This window comes from Osmia lignaria, chromosome 7 (assembly GCF_051020975.1).
Source record: "Osmia lignaria lignaria isolate PbOS001 chromosome 7, iyOsmLign1, whole genome shotgun sequence".
Taxonomy (NCBI): Eukaryota; Metazoa; Arthropoda; class Insecta; order Hymenoptera; family Megachilidae; genus Osmia; species Osmia lignaria.
This window is the reverse complement of record NC_135038.1, coordinates 8633661-8655135: the sequence shown is the minus strand read 5'-3', so window position 1 is coordinate 8655135 and position 21475 is coordinate 8633661. Positions and strand designations below refer to the sequence as shown.

Below are 21475 nucleotides of genomic sequence, written 5' to 3'. Positions count from 1 at the left end.
CTGCAGCGATGCGTTTGGTCGAAATTAATTTTGCATGATTTCATCGAATTCATTGCCCGCCGCGTTATTTATCACGTTCCCCGGGGTGAATTTTTATTTCAATATCAATATACAAGTTTCCAATATTATATTCGGAACAGAAGATAAATAGAAGTTCGCATAAACTTTTCGAATACCGTTCGAAAACACCCTTCGACGATGACTGGTGTTTCGAAAAGTTAATATTCAATCCTTCAACGTGGCGCAAAGTTTCAGCCAGAAATCGAGGTTGAATATTTCAAGAATGGAAAAGGATCATTTTCAACGTAGCCACGATATATGATATATCATGACTGCTGTGAAATCGGGTCTAACCAACGACAATGCAAACGTTAACGAGGAAGCATGCTCGATGATAACGCGGATCCGTTTGATTAATCAGAAATTAATAGGGCACAAGTAACGCGGTAAATTTACAGGCAAATATTTTCGCCGGTGATTAATATTCGCTCGTGCGAAAAGACGGATTCAGGGCTGTATAATCTGGCTGCTTGCATGGCTCATTTGCATTCATTTTTCTTTCAACCGTTTCGCTATTGCAACACTGTTTACAGTCCGTACTTATATTTTTATTGCACGTTCGTCTTTTATTTTGATAATTATAAAGTAAGGATAAATTGTCAGGAACGTTATAGTTGCTTCCAATTATAAATTAGTTTAACGATTCTTATCCTGTAACCTGTAATTTCATACGAATTAAGAACGTTACTGTTCTCTTTTTCGTTTCGTTAATGGCTAACTCATTGTCAGGTAAATTGCAAGGAACGTACGATAATAATCGACCGAATATTTATGAGCCAACGTAACAGAAGTGTAATCGTTCGTTATCACTTGGCGTTTCGTCGTATTTCTTGGTACATAGTTAGCGACGAAGGACGTGGATAATCTTCTTTCGACTAGTATTCTTCCTCCATAAATACCTTTCTGGATACATATCGCGGTAATAAACGTACCAGTTAGACTCTTGCTGTTTGTTCAGTATCGTATTTCAACTCTTTATAGATTCTCCTAAACTCATTTATCAAAGGGAAGTACAATTGACTCGTTCGATTAACGATATTCTAATCGAAAAGAAAATTAATTGAAAAATTTTTAATAAAATAATCATTACTCTTTGTTTTTGATAGGATTTCTTGATTTAATTGAACTTACAAGTGATACATTTTTAATTTGGAATTTATTAGAAGGAGGAATAGAAAATTTTTGATAGGATTTCTTTATTTAATTGAACTTACAAGTGATACATTTTTAATTTGGAATTTATTAGAAGGAGGAATAGAAAATTTTTGATAGGATTTCTTTATTTAATTGAACTTACAAGTGATCAAGGCGTACATCTTTATCTTGGAATTTATTAGAAGTAGCAAGAGAAAAAAAATGGTGTTTTTATTGGCATTTTTGGTGGGGAGATAAATGGTGTCGTGTCTGATCGATGGTAACCGATTCGTATCCATATAAAAAAACACGACGGCGTTAAAGAGTGATGCCAATTTTTCACGTTCGTCCATTCGTTTTTCCCCATTTTTCCTCTTTCGCTGGGAACCGATCGATTTCGCAGTATCGTCGAGATTACCCTCGCATTTTCTCACTTTAATTCACCCACCCCCGTTTCATTGCATTTTTCAACCCTCCGATTAATCCTTTAATCACGTTTTCATTCAACATATTTCATCGTACGATATTTATTCAACACGAAATTTCTTCCATTCCCACGAAGACGAATAACTTTTTTTAAATATCGTTTCCAAAACGGTGAATTTGAAACGGAACCTCCATAGATGAATAAAATATAAAACATTTGATGGATATTAAAAATCAAATTAAATATTAATTTTATCTATAGTTATATAGAGAGAGGGCTTGGTTGCTTTATTTAATAAAAAATCAAAGCACTGACAGAGTATGCGTTGAAATTTTTCAGATCGGACCTTAAAGAGAGCACAAACGTAAACGAGAGTGGTGAAGATGAGAGAGATCCATCTACTAACAGAGTGTGGAAATTAACCGAGTGTTGAAGTGAGAGCCGCATTAACAGCGTGTTATTAACGTCATGTAACGAACAACGCGAAAGTAATCATGGAGAAGGCCTGCAGCTTACGTTGGAGTAATCCGAGAGCCACCAAGGGTAAGTCGATTTTCACTTTTACACCACTTGTTACGCTGTATCCAGTTTCTTGAACGATTGCATGCGTCTGTCTCCTCTAACCCTTTCGCCATTTACCACTCGGAGCTAAGTTTGTGCTAATTTAATTAAAGTAAGTATGTTCTTCAAATAGGGTCAAAATATTTTCCTTTGCGATTTTACAAATTAGGGTTAATCGAATGAAAATATTTCCTTTTGAGACTTTAATCATTGTATTATCCCTTAAACAACGAAGCCTGGATTAATCGTAACTCAAACTTACAAAATTTTCGGGCTCTCTCCATGGTCCGCCGTTTTGGAGAGAGTTACAATTTAGCGTAATAATTAAACTTTGACTCTATCATTTTTGCATCTACTCGAAAATTTCAACCACGTCCGACGTATTAAGTAAACAATCGAATCGACAATCAATTTAGTCATCGACTCGAACCCGTGTACGCCATGTTTTAACCAGCGTACAAAGCTCAGCAGTTCGAACACGTACAGGGAACATTTTATGCTTTTCAGCCGTGGTGTGGAAAATCGAAAGGGGTCAAAAACAGGTTCTCTCCATTTGTTCCGAGAAACAAATTAGCGAAACGCAGGCTTACGTGCCGACAATTCACTTTCGGTTTCGTTCGGTCCCGTTCTCTGCTCCGTTTTCGCGTTGTTCGCCGGCAGGATCGTAAAACGTGAAAATACCTCGAGTCCTGTCGCCTCGAGATCGTTCCTAGGCCTCCTATAATTTCATCTGGTAACCGCAGTGCGATTGACTTTCTCGTTTCTTGACAACTTAGATTTTAAATGTTTCGATTCAATACACCGCGATTAAAATGTTGTCATCGCGAATCGAAAAGAGATAATCATCGGTTCGAGGTCGCTTAGATTGTGTAACAATAAATTGAATTAATCCTAAGGAAAATCTTGTTAACTATATAAATTATTGTTAATGAAACTATCAATTATCGGGTAGAGATTTTTCATCGAACGGAGGATCGCGAATGGGTCGGTGAAAAATAAATGCGAGGAAAAGTGAATGGAGATGGGATTTCGTGGTCGACGCAGACACGGATCACGGAATTATTCTGTGAAAATTTAATGCCGGTCTGGGGAAGTGTCGTCTCCGACGGACTTTCGCGTGACTTCTCTTTATTTCGATCGTGATCAAGAGCAGCGAAGGTAACTCGGCTTACTCGTGGCGAGCATTTTAAACAGCGCTCCTCGATCGGCACGAGGCTATATACTCGTCTTGCATAATCCACGATGCACGTGCCGGTGCATAAGAACGCATCATTTCCCTACCTGTACGCAGAATGCATCTGTACTCATCGAGCCTTGTCACTCAAGCCTTGCCAGACGGTATGAATGCCATTCCTTGTCCCGGCGGACCTTTTATTTTTCAACAGGTGTCGAGATTTTTTTATTTTCAATCAATAGTACCTCCATTGTTATCTACGTACAATGATTCATATAGAAAGAATGAAAAATTACTGAAAAAATTAACCCTTTCAGGATGAAGGTCTCGAATGCACATAAATTCAAATTTCAAATGCATAGTTTTAAAAAATAAGGAGTATTTAATGCATATATCGGGTTCCATTCTCCAGAGGTTAATATTTCAGAGAAAAGGGGATGTATTTTCTTATAAATTATTTTTCATCCAAATTTAACGTATATTGAAAATTTGGAATAAATTTCATAGAGACTATTTAGATTCTTCAAATATTTTCCATTTAATAAACCCACACGTCACGGCTTCTAAACTATCTAATTAACCCGGGCTGTGGTATTTATTAGACTTCCGTGGCTAGTAGCCATTATGCTTCCCGTCTCGTTTTTCATCTAGTCACGGTTTATGACTATCAGCGATCCGTAGGTTTGACTTTTCTTAAGATTCAAGGATGCAGAGCCGAGAGATTTGCGTATTCTCGGTCTATTTGTTGCGTAGTCACGTACCGTGTAATGACTTCTCCTCTCTGACCAGTATCTCGGCTATCGAAGCTGTCTTGTGAAACTTTTTACACCTGTCTGGAACGCGAACAAAGACAAATTTTTTGCTCTATTAACAAGTTAACATCGAGCACTTTGCTCGCTAATCGCGCGATTAATTCGTGATTTTATCCTTGTTAGATTTTCTTTGACGAAACATAAAGTACTAATAGTGTTTTTTAATTTAATTTCATTCGAAATTGTCGGATACTTCGCTTCGTATTGGGACTCTCTCCATGGTCCGCCGCGGCATTTTCGGGATCTCTCCATGGTCCGCGGTTGGAGGATCATAATTCAACGTTAGATAATAGATGATCAGATTATCTACACCTTTGTTATTATAGAACAGCTCGAAATTTTGATGAATTTCAAGGAGTTTCGCCCCAGGTATCCGTATTCTTCCTCGGAGAATCCTGGTCCGCGATCCGCAAATTCGCGGCCCGTCCGTCGCGTTTATTTCCCGCGGGCTCGCCGTCGTCGCAAGGCTTCATCGTTTCAACAGCTCCGACGATGTTGTTTCTTCTCTCACCTATCCTTGTCTCCTCCGTCGTCGCAAGGGGAATTCTATCAGCCGTGGCGGAAGAGCTGACTGCGGGGCCGAAATATCCTCGGGAATTTAACCCAGATGTTGTTTTTCTTCCGAGCTCCACGGCATTTCAATGAAACCGTGTCCCCGTAGGATTCTGTCAGCGTACTTCTTTTTTATTCCTGTTTATTCCACTCTTCTCAACTTGCTCCCTTTCGTTCGCGCGACGCTCTTAAGGGATTAGTCCGACAGCATCGTCGGGAATCAAAGATAAATCAGAATCGTCGTCTTTTCCGGCTCGCCTGACCCGTTGTGAAAAAAATTCTTTTCTTCGCAGAAAGAAAGTTACAAAATTTTCTCCGACAGATCTTTCCATTCGCTTTTGTACATTTTTCCTTGCGTTTCGATTAATCGCAAAATGCACGGCGCACATCGTGCAGTAATAAATTCTCCGGTTGAATCCTGATCGTACCAGCGTTCTCGCGTTACCTGTGGTTTATCAAACGGAATCGAGTTATTCGTAGCGCGGCTCGTTCGTGTACGATCCTTTGAAAAGATCCTACGGGGACAGGTACGAGAAGGAAAGCGATTTCATAGCTGGTTCTTCGTCTCTTTTTCAACCGGCCAGTCACCCGGAGAGGTGAATATCTCCGTTTCCAAAAAATCTAAGACCAGTTCTACGACACCCGATGAGATAACTCAGTTCAGTTACGAGACTAGATTACAGAGAAATTATATAAGGAGATCTCGTTCACCTTTACGCACTCGCAAAAATAAAAGAAAAAATACATGACAATACGCGTTCGTCGAAGAAAATGATGGAAATTTGCATTTTCTTTCACCAGTGACCGACATGCTAATCGATTACACTTCATAAGGCAACTAGTACGCTGGTAGAAATTTTGTACGTATTATCAGTATAGTTAAAGCGTTAATTAACAGCAGATTGCACGGATGATACCTGACGGAAATGATATGCTAATCGATATCTGTTAGTATAAACGTGGTAAAAAAAATTTATGTCTTCCTTCCTTTCGATAGGAGTCGTTGAAGCGGCGTGTTTAAACTGTAAAAGTTGCATTACCCTGGTCACACGAATAAGTTTTCGCCGTCGTGTTATTAGGTAATTTGCATAAGTTTTATCTTCTGACCGCGAAGAGCAACGCCTCATCAGCCGCAGCCTGTTATCGTGAATCTCGAAGATCTCGTAAACACGAAGGTTATTTCGGTGTCGATGGAAAACGTGATGGGAAACTTTTATTGTCCGCTTAATCATCTAACGACCCTTTCGCTCGAAACGTGCCTGTAAACGCGTTTTACTAACTGCTTATCGAAAGAATTCATCAATTAGAATTTCGTTAGAAATTTTCTTTAACATTCTTATGAAATAATATTCGTATTACGTAATAACGTTACACAATTGAAGGAAGATCGAAAAATGGTAATTGCAAGCACTTAGCACCAGATTGCAGTGTTTGTCATTGAACAATGTTAGAAGGACGGAAATTTAGTCACTGTTTAATCAACTTACTATCGCAGTGTTAATTTCTTCTTCGACCTCGAACGCGAGTGTCATTCAACGAACTTGTGTTTCTCCAGTCTATTAGAAGCTCGCTTTTACGATTGCATCGGTTAATTGCGCGCCAATTGTTTCTAATTGCCAGCCGAACCTTTTCGTTTCACGTGGAATAGAAATTTTTTATGTAACCATTCCGAAGTTTCTTTTTCGCTTGAAATTTCTTTTCTCATTAATCACGAGTTCGAAACGAATCAAAGGGTTAACGATTAAAAATGAAACTGTTGCATGTTGCGCGGCTATCGGGACCCGTGATTTTCGTAGCTGGAAAACATGGTTGCAATTGGAGCAGGTTAATTTCATTAAACTAATTCCAAGCGACACGAGAAGATATTCAGATTTCAGCGGATTCCGTTTCTTCTCGAGCAATCACGGTTGAACGGAGTCAGGGCTCTGTTTAAGCGTCTGCAGAGTAATTGTATCATTGCTTCCTGTCATTAATTCGATTGTGTAAGGCCAGTCTTCGTAGCGAGTTCCCGTCGGCTTCGAATTAAGCGTGGCAGAAAATTGGCTTCTTCGCTCGATTGTTGTCTCTCGAAATTCGGAACAATTAAGCGTTTCTCCTCGAATTCATTCGAGGGTGAAACGTTTGCTAATTTCTTTTTAATATGTTCTTCGATATCTTAAATTTCTTTTTATTTACGAAGCATTGTTTAAAAAAAAGAAATTAATTCGTTCGAGGATGAAACGTTTGCTAATTTCTTTTCATAAATTCTTCCATATCTTAAATTTCTTTTTATTTACAAAGCATTGTTTAAAAAAAGAAATTAATTCGTTCGAGGATGAAACGTTTGCTAATTTCTTTTCATAAATTCTTCGATATTTCAAATTTCTTTTTATTTACAAAGCATTGTTTTTCAAAAAAATTAATTTCGATATACGAAGTTAATTGGATGGAAAACATTTGTATCGAAGCGTATTGACAAATTCCCTTGGAAAGTTGATTCGCGTGGAGGGAAATGAAGAACCGGTAGCGTTTACAGAATCACACGAGGTCTCGTTCGATGCAGAAAGCGAAACTAATTAAATGACGCGTCAACTGTTGCTCCAGCTTTTCAGCTTAATTTTCATCCCAAAGAACCGACAGAGCTTCGTTTTCAATCCCTCTTTCAGTTCGTTTGCGAAGTACGTACCCGGCTGCAGTTACGATAATACGATGAATATTTGTAAAGGCATCCGTGCTGTTTTCCAGAGATAATTGAAGATAGCAGTCGATATATTTAGAACTGTGCAATCATTCTAAAGCGTCATATTCTTGGAGATCGTTCAAAAAAAAAACACATATTAAATTATTCATGAAAATTCTTTCACGTTTATCGGCTCGTGTGATTCTGTAACTTTGTTTTGTATCACGATCGTCCGAGAAATTAGCAATTGGCTCGATTAAAAGCCGGTCACGTTTATTACGCGTGTAATTCAACCGCGATTTGGCACTTGTTTGTATCGCTTACGTCAGAACGATCATACACGAGGGCACGGCACAATTTTAGACAACGAAATTCACCGGCTTGAAAATCCGACGATCAACACCTAACTCGTTGACGTCATCGTGTTAGATCTTGATTATTTTAATCATTTTTCACTCTTATTTTGAAACTTGTATCTCGATGCCAAAGAGTTAACGACGTTTCCCATCTTCCACCTTCGATTCCATCGTTTTTATTCAAACGACTTTGTCAAAGGGTTGACAGATTTTCGCGTAGGCAACGTATTAATAAAAAGGAAAGTTGTTGAAAATAGTCACTTTATAAATGTCCTTTTCTTTGCCGGTGGAAAACGGTTTCAGGTTGCGTGCCACCGCGACATCAAGTATCGTCGGTCCGCGAATCGCGTGTGACAATTTATTGACACAGTTTAATCGCACGAGGCTGGAAACTTGGTGAAACTTTCCAACCGATAGAGCCCACTCGACGGAGAAACTGGTGCAATCGGCCGCCATTCTGAATAATTAATATGCGCGCATTACTTGGCTCTTTTGGTACCAACAGCAACCAGCTTGACCGCGAATCGAAAATACGAACACTATACAGGATGATTCAGTTGTGTTTCAAATAAAACGAGGGGGAAAAAATTGAATTTTCTTAAAAACGATAAATTTATAAAGAAATTTCATTCTCTTACATAAAATGACGCTTGTATATCAGACACTGTATATTTAGAGGCGAAGGATAGAGATGTGTGACGGTCTAAAATTAGCTGGAAAAGAAACACTTGTATGTTTCGATTTAGAACAGCGTAGTTTAACTATTTTTTAACACACTTTTCCTAAGCTCGATGCTTTTCATTTGCTTTCAAAATTACGTCTCGATTATCAGTTCGATTTCTCTTTAATTCTTTTCTCGCGTGCTCGAACGTCGATCGTTTACCACAAAGGAATGCTGTTGTTAATTTAAAAATTGAAACTCGTAGCACGGTGAAACATTTATCGATGTTTCGTTTCACGATAGCCGAGAAGGATATAAAAAATTCATTTCAAGACGTTTTCATCTCGATTACAGAGCGTCTCCTTTCGAGGCGTTAAGAAAGTGTCTCCTTTTGTACGATATCCAACAAAAGCTCCCGCTCGTCTTGCACTGTTTCGCGAATATTGCTAGAACGGGTCGCGTTTTACAGCCAGCAACGAAGCACGCGTTATTTATCGACGATATAAAAGAGGCTGTTCACTTTGACGCGTGCTAGCTGTTTCTTCGAGAAGAACATATAAATTTATTCGCGACGTTACGGGACAGAGAAAAGACCGAGTGAAGGAGCAAATGGCGATTCGCGAGTATATTTGTTTCGACTTATCGACAATAGCCACGATAAGACAAAAGACAGCTGCGAACACCGGAGGATGTTATTGCCAGACGGGAACACGAGACGAACATTTAACACCGACTTGATTCATTTCTTCGTTCATTGATGGTTTTTTGAATGACGTGTATGGCTTCTTTGAACGGTTTAATATTTTGACTACTTGAATTTCTAAAGGAATCCGTCATTCATATTATTAGGAATTCTTTGATTTAATTGACTTCTTTGAAAATAATTGTAGGAAATAAATAGATAAGGGATGAAACATAATTTAATATTTCTAAATTAAAATAAGAAAGTTGAAACCACTCGTTTTGATTGGTTTGGTAGTTCTAGTGTTAATTAAAAATAATAAAATATTTTAAAGATAATATAGATCAAATTTGTGAAGACAAAGCAGTCAAAGGGTTAAGAGAAATTTTTATATGTCCTCAAATATGTTAGCACTAATAGTATTATGATTATTATTGTTGAATAATTTAAGATGTTAGTCTTTCATAGAAACACCAGGCTTGAAAAATAACAATTTTCTTTTTTTTTTAAAAACAGAATCCTTGTCTTTTGTTAAGATGAATCAACAGAAATGTTAGAAACACTTAACATACGAGAGGAGACTTATGGTTTAAAAAATGGGTTAATCATCGCGGTGGAAAAAGCAGAGAATGGGAAGCGGTTCTAATGACGCGAGTTCACGTTTCTTGTTAACGCGGCTACTCAAAGACGACACGGATTCTTGGACGAGTTAACGAGCGTGTTTATCGTGCCACGAAAGTTTTCGTCGACGAAAGTCCCGACGAAGGTTAATTACGGTTGGCAGGAAACGGTGGTGGTCCGCGTTGACGTCGAACTCCTCCCCGACGCGATCGCGCGAAATAAAAGCTTTTATTGACGATCCATCGTTGCGAGCCGCGCGACAAATTGTCTTCCCTTTGATCGAGAAATATTATCTCGCAAATAAGAAGATGAATTTGTCAATAAAATTGCGCGAAAGATCGACCCTTCAGAATTGTAAATTTTAAATAATAATCGTTGATTACTTATGGCATTTAAATTGATTAATTAGCATAACATTTATTAGAATACACAAATTGTTTGGCTTTCGGTTAATATATTCGACCTCGTTCGATCGTTTCGTCTCATTTATCGTTGAATTGTGATAGAACATCCGTTCGTTTGACATAATTTGATACATAGCACGGGTACATTAACAATCATAAACATTGTGCGTTCACGGACGCTTAATTAATGGACGGGGTATAATTGATGTCAACGGTGCGATTGGATTTCACGCTAGTTAGAAATATTTTACCCTCTCTAATTCGAGGAATAATTTAAAACTTTCCTGTTTATATTAATTTAAGAGAAGTATTTTTAGTCGTTTCTTGTTTTTAAATTTTCACCGGCTCGTTTGTTGATTCGACGTTATTTATATTTATCAGAGGTTTACGAGGTAACGCGTTCGCGTGCGGTTTAACAGTTTCTCGGTTCACGTCAGAAACGTTCTCATTTCCCACCGGTTGTATGCGACTTGTCAACCCGCTATTAGCATGCCGAGTATTCTTGGCGGATGGCCTCTGCTTGCCATCCAAAAATAATTCCAACACGACGCGGAAAGCCACGCAACCCTCACCGAAACACCCGTCATTCGTGTATGATTATGTTATTCCTATTTGTTCCCGTTGATTCGGCGATCAAATTAATCGATCGAAGCATCATCGATACGAGTATCTCGTCGAGCTTCTATGCGAAAATATTAACCTAATTTTTATGAAATATCAATCGCGCGAAAGATGATCCCACGAGATAATATTTTATATTACAATCAAAACGAGTTTTCGGAATAAAAATTGAAATAAAATTTCAGGAAATAATAAAAATAATTTCCTACATTTCTGATTAAATTCCAGTGACTGGAAGCTACTGATTATCGAACGACAAGTAGTCAAATCGATATGAAAAGTCGACGGAGCCGAAGTAGAAACGCGAAATTGGTAAAACCTCGATGAAATAGGAATCGATTCGGAGGTTAATAAAATTTTCTCGATAGTAGAATTTTTCTTTCCGTCCGACGAACGAAGCCGGTGATTCTGGAAGGGTTGCAACGGGATGCGGATGACGTTTAATTAAAAATTTCACGGCAAAACGGACGAGTAAACGCGATTTAGATTCGTCGGTACACAAAAATTGCATTTATGATTGTACGCAACGAGATGCACCTTTTTCCCAGCAGATACGCGTTTCATTTTTTAACTCATTAATCCACCCTTTGCTCGTTCAACTTGTCTTTGTTAATTAGAAACGCGTGCCACGTTGAATTGTTATAAATCATAACCATTGTTCCATGAAATTTTTCTAAAATTCGAAACGCCGACAACAGGAGAAATTGAATTTTTCGATGATAATTATTTTAGTATACACGCGCATAGACGTTTCATCGTTGATAAGTCGTGAATTCGTTCGGGAGACACTTTTCGCGTTGTTGCTCTGCTGAAATTACATGTCACGTTGATAATCTCGTTAGGTACGATGAAAATCACGCGAGATTTTCACTTTTCTCCCGACCCGTCGGGCAAATTTTCCGTGAAATTCAATGAGCGACCTTTTGCGAGAATAAAAAGGCTTCTTTTCGAGTAAACTCTCAATTTCGTGTTAAAACAATTATTCAAATTAAAGAGTGATCATTTTCGTTTAGAAAGGGATGTGTTAATTAGTCGTCTAATTAATCCCCATTCATCCACGGTTTATTCATTCGGCTCGGCGTCGAATCTACGTTCATCAAGGACAGTGATCCCGTAATTTGCGGCCGGCAACGACTAATTGATCGAATAAAGGTATCCTCTTATCGTTGCAGGATCGTTGGTTAGATTAACAGTTATAACGAAGAGACACCGGTCATTTTCATTGATAAGAAGGGGTTTTAATTACCGTGATGATCGCGCGGCGATTAAAACGAGAGTGCAAGACAAGGATATCGATCAAAATTAGTTAAAAGATTGCAGTTAAGATACATTCGTCGCCTGAGAATTAATTGAAACAATAATCTCGTTAATTACTGTGATTACAACCACTTTACAACGTCAATTTCTTCTTGTCTAATCAAAATAATCTCTTGGCTTTTATAATAAATTCCCGTTAACGGATACAGGATAATTACATAAACGTTGAAATTAAAAAAAAAAGAATTGATGATAAAATTCGAGATGATCTTTCATTTACAAAATGAGAACCAGGTGACTTATATCGCTGTCATTTTTACCCCTTAATGACGTCTTTTTAGGGTTCGCAAGCAGAGGGATGGTTGCCAAGGGTGGATCGTTAATTACGTCGTTAATTAAGTGCAGCTAGTAGTAATTGGTCAAAATTCAAGCACGGTGTAATAACGCGAGATTCATGGTGTCGAATAGAGCAGTAAGAAAGTTGTGATTCATAGCCGTAAAGATCGAATTATTAATTATGTTAATAATTAGAGAACGAGCCTGGGGTAATGTAAACTCCGTTGGCACGCGTTCCAGAACAGACTGCAATTAATTAGCGGGCTTAAACTGCGCTTGAGTTTCACGGTTACCTAGCTGGAATATGAGTACACAGTCGAATCAAAGAACAAAAAAAATAATTTGTTAACTTAACATTATAACTTGACTTTTTATTTCAACGACCTATTCGCGAGGCTAGTGGGTGGTCCTGTGAAATTTTCTAATTATTTTCCCCTCGGTACTTTGATTTTCCTTCCTCCGTTCGTCATCGCACCTTTAATAATTCGCCGGGATTCGGTGCGGCGGAAAAACGGGGTTGTTTTAACACCATCGCGCATTTTAATACCACTATTCTTCCAAGCGGAGTTAAGCTCTCGTTTCGGGAGAACGGATTGCAATTAATTAGGGCGTCCAAGCGGGCTGCACGTGTAAGCTGCGGAACGAGAGGAAAACAGAAGGGTCAAAGAAAAGCTAGGATCTCTGTGTCGAATGGAAAGGGAACGCGGTTTCACTTTTCCCCACACTCGGATGCTTTATTTTATATCGTCAGCTAATTTCCAAAATGTTAACCATTTCGGCAGCCGTCGTCTGATTAGAAATTAAAAGGTCAGCGCGTAACGAAACGTTTCTGAAATTTAATTAATCGCGATTCGTAGCGGTACCACCGAAGGCGAATTGTTTAATTGAATATTTAGGGGATGTTAATTAACGCTTTTGGCAAACTCCACCATTCCGTCGTTTCATTTTTAAATTTCATCATTACGGCAATTTCTACCCAACGAATTTTCATCTCCTCCTTTTTAATTCATCTCGCGCTGAGTTCTCCAATGAATCAATCTCCGAACTCGTAAAATTTCACACCGTTAAATTTTCGAATTACTTTTTATCGACACTTCGACAAAGGATTTGACGTACGAATTAAACTCGGAACGTAGCTCGTTTTACGACCCGGATCGACGCGTGTTTCTCATTTGAAAACCTCGCTTCAGAGGTTTCGATCAAAGGATCGTTGAGTAAATGAAAATTTGTAAAAATTCCCGATGAAACTAGTCGATGAACTTTTCCGACAATTTCGAGAGAGTGAGTTGATTCCAGATTCTATCCGTACGCTCTCGACCTGCTGCTTTTATTTACTCATTTCCCTGTGCAATATTTAAATGATCCACGAGTCGAGTTTCGAGCACCTTCTTCGGATTCTCCCCCTTCTCTTCTGCTCAACTGCATCCTTCTGTTTTGCATATTCTTTTGCGCTCGAGACGCCCAGGGAACACTCGTCGGACGTTAAGCTGTCGACATAATTTTTTGGTCCTTCAATATTTCATGAGATCCATCTTGAAACTCTGCCTCTTCTTCCTACCAGAATGTCGTGAATCCTCGATTGATTAATCTTTCATTTCCATCGATGGATCATGAATTTTTTCTATATTAAAAAATTACTTGAAATTAGGCTAATGTATACATTTATTATACTATTAAAATATAGTATAATACGTTTGTTACATAATAAATGATAATTCTATTTAAAACGAAAAGTATTCGAGCTACGAAAGATAATTATATTTTATTATTAAAATTGTGGCTCTCTCCATGGTCCGCCGTCTCGGGGCGGGCTCTCTCCATGGTCCGCCGTTCGAGGGTTGAGAAACAGGTTATCCGTTACCCTACTTGCGACCTTATTTTCTAAAAGATTTATCGTTTAAATATTACTGCAAGAATTGCAAAACAAGGTAAAGGATGTTGTAAACGTTACGGAAACATTCGCAGTCTAGTCATAGACGTCGCATAAATTTCTTTCGCAAGATTCATATGCAATGAATGATTCCGATTTTGAGTTTGCCATGCGCGTCGGTCGCGCAACAAATAAACCGAGGAGTCTTTTTTTAAAGCAAGGACAACGAGTAAAACAGCGTCTCGAAAAAATACATATAAAGATAAGGATGTCGTAAAAAGGAGGCATTGTTTTTCAACTGATTGCTCCTCGAGTTCTCGGACACGTTTCGGTGAACGAAAACTAGTAGATAGTTGATCAGATATTTCGTCTCTATTGTTGTTTCGTTATTTTTGGAAGAACTGCGCTGTTTACACTCTCCGAAAATAACTTCTCTGTCAGAAGCACGAGTTCGCGTCGTACAACTTTGTTCGCGTTGAAAGGAAGTTGAGATTCCTCTTTTGCTTTTCAAACAGAAAACAAAAGGGGCGAGTGAAAAATCAGTTAAACGCATCGAACGGCACGACGGAGATAAACGATCTCCAGCGACGGATAATTGAAGGATAAAGAAGGAAATGGTTTTTCATTTGGAAATGAAACGACCGGGAGGCTGGTAAGCAAGAAAACGAATTCCAGCTTGCTGTTGTTTCCTCGAAATAGAATCGCACCGTGATTGTTGCCAAGCGTATCTCTGGAAGCATTCGCGTTTATTATTCGTCGGGCGTCAGATGGAAAATAAGAAGTATATCTCGAGATTCAGCCGCATTATCCGCGAGTCCTGCGAGAAAACTCGAATTCGCCCCGGAGGTGAAACCGACGACAAAAGAAGGAATCCGAGCTACGGTATAGGATTTTGATTCTTATTTTTCCAGTCGACTCGCTGGATAAACGGATTGATTCTTCGTTAATTTTCACGATCAAAAACCGTTCGATCGCTTCGTTTATTCATTTTTCCAATTTATTTCAAATATGTACATAATGGTTTTCCTTTCATACTTCTACGTTATTCAAAAAATTCTTCCTCGTATTACTATGTTCTTGTTGTCGAGCTTAAAATAAGTATTATCTCGGTAAATTCCGAGGGTACTGTTTTAATATCGGTTTTAATATCGTGGTTTAATATTAAGATTACAAGCAGGTAACAGAGATTCCATTTTCTGCTCTCTATGAAACTTCCTTCGTGGAACAATGGACTCGAATAGTAAATGAAAAATTCTGTAAACGTATAAACAGCTTTGAAAAACAAATTTGTAAACGTTTTCTTTCTACAGCTTAAGACTTCGCTGAAATGAAAATGAGGCTCTTTCATTAACTCAAATGGTAAATTAGAAAATAGACGAGACAAATGGTGTTTGCATTTCTGTAACTATCTAGATAAATGGAGTTAGTAGTTTCAGCTTCTAATCCAATGGTTTCTAATTGCACGACGGAATCGCGTTTACCAAGGATCGTGTGTTCACCTTAATAATCGAAATTTCTAATTAGAAGGTAGCACGAAAGCCGAGCTTTTAACGTTATCGCACCGAATCGGCTCCAGCTTACAATTATCCATTGTATTTATATTTGCGAAAGCCATACGTGCGACCAGGTTGAACTCTGCAAGAATCCCGGATTCCTTTACTTTTATACCGAAAATCTGCTCGTTGTTAAATTTTATCTTTATCTTTCTCGATCCTCTATGGTCTCGTTTCTAAAATTTCATTACTTTTTTTTTTATTTCAATCACGTAGCCGTCGAAAAATTTGAAGAATCATCTTATTTCGAGGCAATATTTCAACTCGGCCACATAATTTATTATCTTTCGGAGAGAAATACCGTCTAGACAATGTGAAATATTCTCGATATTCGTGGTTATTTTAAATCCAATTTCCTTCTATCCCGTCGACTAGAATAACTTGCACTTGATTTCTGTCTTTAACATCTATCAAGACTAGAATCGTTCGATATCTGTTTAATTCATGAACTCATTCCCCGTATAATTTATTTCCATCCTTTGATTCCTGCCGATCGTTCGGCTGAGAATAGATATTCATTTGCCCCTTATAGATTAACAGTATCGTTTCTTGAATTATCCTTTCGATTATTCTTCTATCTTTAATCAAAAAACAATCGGGTTCGATCGTATCGCGTCGTAAATACAATTTGCGTTTGTCACGTTAAATTGTGACCGGGCATTGAAAGAGGTAATGGGTTAAACGGGTCATTCAGGCACCGTATGGTCGAGGGATAGGAAGGGAAAAGTATTTCTCGTAGTTTGGCCCAGGTACAGTAGCGAAGTCGTTCCGCTAACTGAGAGCGCAGTTTCCGCGAAATTGCTGCTGCTAATGTTACGAAAAAGAGATTGTTACTCGATTTACCGCCACTACCCTTAGCTCGTCCCTTCGTGCATGCTACGAAACGATTGGAAATCGGTGTCGTTTCGCTGAAATCTTTGATCTGAACGACTGCCGGGTCGCAGGCCTCTAACATAAGGAAACGAAACGTTGTAACTTTCCTCGGACGATACTGGAAGAACCACCGTTTCAGATTCTTCCTATTCTTCGACGATAATAAAGATAGCCGGGAGAAGCATCCTCTTATCGGGCTAAAAGAGTGCTTCTATAAAACTGGACTCATCTGATATAGCCTTGTTGTCTCTGTTCACGCGCGATTAAACTTTTAACCCTTTCACTTTCAGCGAATCGATCAATGAAACTTGATAAATAATTTATTTATCGTTTATAGACAGGTTTCAGTAATGATATTTTCATTATTATAAGATATTTGAGTAACCCTTTTCCGGTTTAAATGATTTAAATGATTCTGAAATAAATAAACGGTGGATGGATATAAAAATTTTATTGAATTTGCTTACATTATTATAGATATTTGATTAACGTTTATCTAATTTAAATAATTTGATAATCTTCAAATAAATAAACAGTGGATGGATATAAAAATTTTATTGAATTTGCTTACATTATTATAGATATTTGATTAACGTTTTTCTAATTTAAATAATTGAATAATCCTAAAATAAATAAACGGTGGACGGGTATAAAAATTTTATTGAATTTGCTTGCAGTTATATACAGGCATATTTTCATTATTGTAGATATTTGAGTAACCTATTTCTAATTTAAATAATTCAACAATCCTAAAATAAATGAACGGTGGGTGGATATAAAAATAATAGCAGGTTTGCAGGCATTTTATCGAATTTGCCTGCAGGTGCATGCAGGTAGTTAGATGCAGTGGGTCAAGGTGCAGCCTTCAAGGGGATGCTCGAATGTGTGGGCGGGCGCAGTGGTTGAAAGAGGGAGGAGATATCAACTGTGAAATAGAGTGACGGTAATGGTGTGCTTCGTGTTGCGAGAGTGGCCATTACAGTTATCGCAAAAGTCGCGTCATAAAGGCAATGCTGTGAGAACGTTATAGAGGATACAGGGAGGGTGAGAGAAGGATAGCTCGTAAAGGCTTCGTTCCTTTCCTGTCTTTTACACCAGGAAACACCGTTGCATCCAGCGGAGCCGCGTAATTCAATATCTGAGGTGACTTTAATATCCAGAGAACGAAATCGGTTTATCTGAATATTCGCGACCAGGCTGTCTTGCCTTTAGAAGATTCCCCGTGAAACTTTGTTACTTCGCCGGCAATTCTAACTCTTTCTAACATTTTTCTTCTCCTTTATTTTCCAGACGGTGAATCGGTGAGATCGAAAGGCTGACAGTGTCGAGAAACCCCGAAACAACCCCCAAAAAATTGGAAACAATCGGTGAGTCAGTGATTCGAATCGAAGAGACTTTGTTCGCGATTCGCGAGCGACATTCCAAAATTCCGCGTCGTTTCGCGAGCGAGAGGAACTCTGGACGAGAGGAGATGTCCCACAAGTGGTTCCAGCGAGGAGACGACGCGTTCAAACCTCCGGATATTGGAAGATAGCGAGCCGAGATCGTTTCGACAGCCGCGGACGTCATCGAGTTGGACCGAAAACGATGAAGATTCGCGATTCAGAGCTCGAAGGAACGAAGGAAAGATCAAGCAGAGCCTGAGCGATCGCGTTCGGTCATCGAAGAACAATAAAAGGAGAACAGAATCCTCAGACAGGCCTAGATTCAAGTTTTTCAAAGATAGAAATAAAAGATCTTCGGAAAGCACCAAGGAACAGGAGGCTGTTGATATCCCCGACCCCAAAGAGGAAGCACCTCGCAGCAAATTACATAAAAGCGATTCCTTTCTCAGAAGACTTGTAAAGAACTCGAAGGATAATATCACAGAAGGTTGCGAGAGGCTGGTCAGAAATATTCAAAAAAGTCCTCAGGTTCTACGGAAGAAATTCTTGTCCAGTAGCAGCGACGAGGACAGACCTGTTCCTCCAGTCAGAAGAAAGAAATCCGGAAGCAGATCTCTGGAAATTGATCCAATTAAAAAGTCTTCCAAGGATTCTAAAGTTACAGAATCCTCCAACATCCGTATCTCTGTTATCGATCCAGAGGACGAATTCAAAGATCATTCACCTCAGATACAAAATAACAATCACCATCCTTTAGTCCCCTCTAATCAATCTCCCAAAAATCATAGAAGACCCTTTTTCATAGAAGACAACTACGATTCCTCCAAAAGTGTGTCCATAGAGGACGTGGAGGACCTGATCCGAATAGAAGACAACCTAAGACTGCTCGAAGAACGTGTCTTAATCAGAAGACGTTTGGAGAAGTCCACAAAGATCCTCCAGACTCTTCACCTTAGCCATCGAAGATCTTGGAGCGAGGAGAGTCTGAGTCCAGGTATCGAACAGGTTCATCGGAAACTTTGGACGGCATTTCCTATCTGCGGAGTGTCCGCTGATTCCGTGGCGGTCGACTGCTCGCCGATCGCTCACAGACGATTCGTCCGTGTGGATAAATCAGTGGAGAGGAGAATCAGGAGAGAAAATTCAAGGTCGTCGGATAGGGACAAGGTAGATAACTGCGACAAGTGGTGGAAGGCTAAACGCTCGCCTCCGCCTGACGAGTGGCAGGTTCATAGGTCGTCGAGGCTCGAGCTGGGTGATAAGAAGCACGGGTCAGACGATAAGCAACGCGTCTCGGCTAGGAAGTCAGGGATACGCGGCGACGAGCTGCACGCGTCGACCGTCCGCGTAAAATGCAAACTTGCGAATTTCACGGATGCCCGCCAGCAACCGGGCGGGGACGAGGCAGAGAGCAGACACTCGGAGCCTACGAAGAGGACGAGTGAACAGCTAGTCAACTCGAACACTCGTCACCCCACGACGTCTGTCCACTGTTCCAGCGTCGAGATAGAATCTGCTCCGTTCTACACAGTGAAAGATGAACGAATCGACGATCACCTACCGGTATTCCCTGGGAGAAATAATTCTGACCTCGTGACCGTTCGTGTCAATCTGTCCAACCCTGGCGAAGATGTACCGAGGACCAACGTAGTGCTCGAACCCCAGTTGTGTCATCATTTAAACGATCAGACTTCGGGAAAGTCTACGAATAAATTTCAAGTAAGATCAGTGCGTAAGAAAAAGGTGAAAGGTAAATATAGAAGCATTCAAGATTCCAACAGCTTGAAAATGAAATTCACCTTCAGGATGATTCGGATCCGCGATAAACTGATGTTATGCCTGAGCGCCTTCGCGATATTGTTCACTGTACTGTTAGTGATGGACCTTCAGATGGATCTGGGTTACAGTGGACATCATCTGGTCCCTAGCCACGGACGGGTTAGGGTCGGCGACGATCCGAACACGGACACGATTTATAACACGTTTCGACGGAAATTCTTGCAGCGTGCTAACGCTAGCAAGGAACAGACGAGCGGCGACGCGGTTGGCACCACTCAGAACAGCGGTAAGGTGTCCGGTAACGAAGCTAAAGAGTCGAGGACCGAGAAGAACCAGGTGCACGATAGTTTCTCGGATTTAGTGGACCTTGTGGTGAACGGTTACGGTGTCGGTGCGTACGAGGGTGTGGCCAGGATCAGCGGGGAGGATCATTCGTACAATCCGACCTTGGGGGAACTGAGGAAAGTCGGCCCAAAGTGAGTCATTTATTTTTCTTTCTTGAGATTATTTCTCGATATTTTTCTATGTTTTCTGGGTATCTTACAAGGGACATTACAAAATAATGAAACAAATAAGGAACAAAATATTTGACACGTATTTTTTTTATCGGCAATCGTCCATGCTGAAGGGGTGAAAATAGCCCTCAAATTGGGGTTGCAAAATATATTTTCTTGAATATCTCAGGAACTATTAGGTGTAGGCGAAAAATTCAAAATGGAATTGGTGTGTTTTTGAACAGCAAATTTTTCTATGTAGCCACCGTTTTGATAAATTTATTTGTTTAAAAAATATATTGAAAAATAATCTATTTTTGTCATTTTTTTCACCCCTTCAGCAGGTCAAATATTTTTTTCAGTTCTATATCATACTCAAAGGGCATCAAAATCGGCGTGTGTCGATTGGATAATGTCCCTTGTTAGAATTACACAGAATCGCGTTTCAGTAAGTGGGTCAACGGTTGTATCTATTGATACTCGAATTATCTTGAAGAAGGTAAACAGAGTGAAACGTTTCTCAATGTATACGATTCGGATCGTTTTCATTTTCACGATCACAGTTGGAGATTTAATTATTATGGACAATGGGTTTGAACGCATTCGTAGACTAGAAATGATATTCCTTTATCTAGTTCGATAACGACGATCAGAGGCGAGGTTACGTGAAAATTTTCCGTTGTTATCGCGGGTAACCGGTGAAAATATCCGTCCCCGTTTCTGCGTAAGATAAGGCAGCTTTTCAGCGGCTGGAACGCGACACCTAATTAACCGGAACAACGTCGAAAGTAACAAGTTTAAATCTCCCCGTTGTCGGGCATCGAAATCTCCTAAACCGATTTCACGAACTTTCGACGGAAGCTCGTTGTTTTTTTTTCGCCCCCCCCCCGCCTCGTTCGCTCGGTTGGAAAAGTTTCGTTTTGGTCGAACGAAAAGCCCCCCGGGGAAAAAGCAATCAGTTGAAACAAGGAAAATCGGTTTGACTTCGAACGGTCCGAGTTTTTACGGAAAATCTGCATCCTAAGTTGGGATATAATTTTTCCATTAAAATCTTGAATTTTTTATTTCGTTTTCTTGATTCAACTGGCAAGATTTCGCGAGTTTCGTATCGTAAGGTCACGAAAGTGTTAACAGCGATAACTTGGAACGTTTTCTTTGAAACAATTTGTGTCAAAGTAGAGCAAGGCGCATCTTCGATTCAGAG

The 21475-nt window shown here is 39.4% G+C and overlaps 2 protein-coding genes across 5 annotated transcripts in view; both read left to right on the top strand.

Moving 5' to 3' along the window:
* The window catches only part of LOC117604541 (coiled-coil domain-containing protein 137), a 37706-nt gene extending 19660 nt beyond the window's left edge, over positions 1–18046 (top strand). The window contains exons 4-5 of the mRNA XM_034324735.2: positions 1961–2164; positions 17904–18046. The gene's annotated coding sequence lies outside the window, so the exon portion shown is untranslated. The remainder of the gene's footprint in view (positions 1–1960; positions 2165–17903) is intronic.
* LOC117604539 (extracellular serine/threonine protein CG31145) overlaps positions 18008–21475 on the top strand; it is a 42242-nt gene continuing 38774 nt past the window's right edge. For all 4 annotated transcript variants that reach the window (XM_076689321.1, XM_076689320.1, XM_076689322.1 and 1 more), the window contains exon 1: positions 18008–20253. In XM_076689321.1, the coding sequence (XP_076545436.1) occupies positions 19787–20253 (467 nt within the window). In that variant the 5' untranslated portion in view covers positions 18008–19786. The remainder of the gene's footprint in view (positions 20254–21475) is intronic.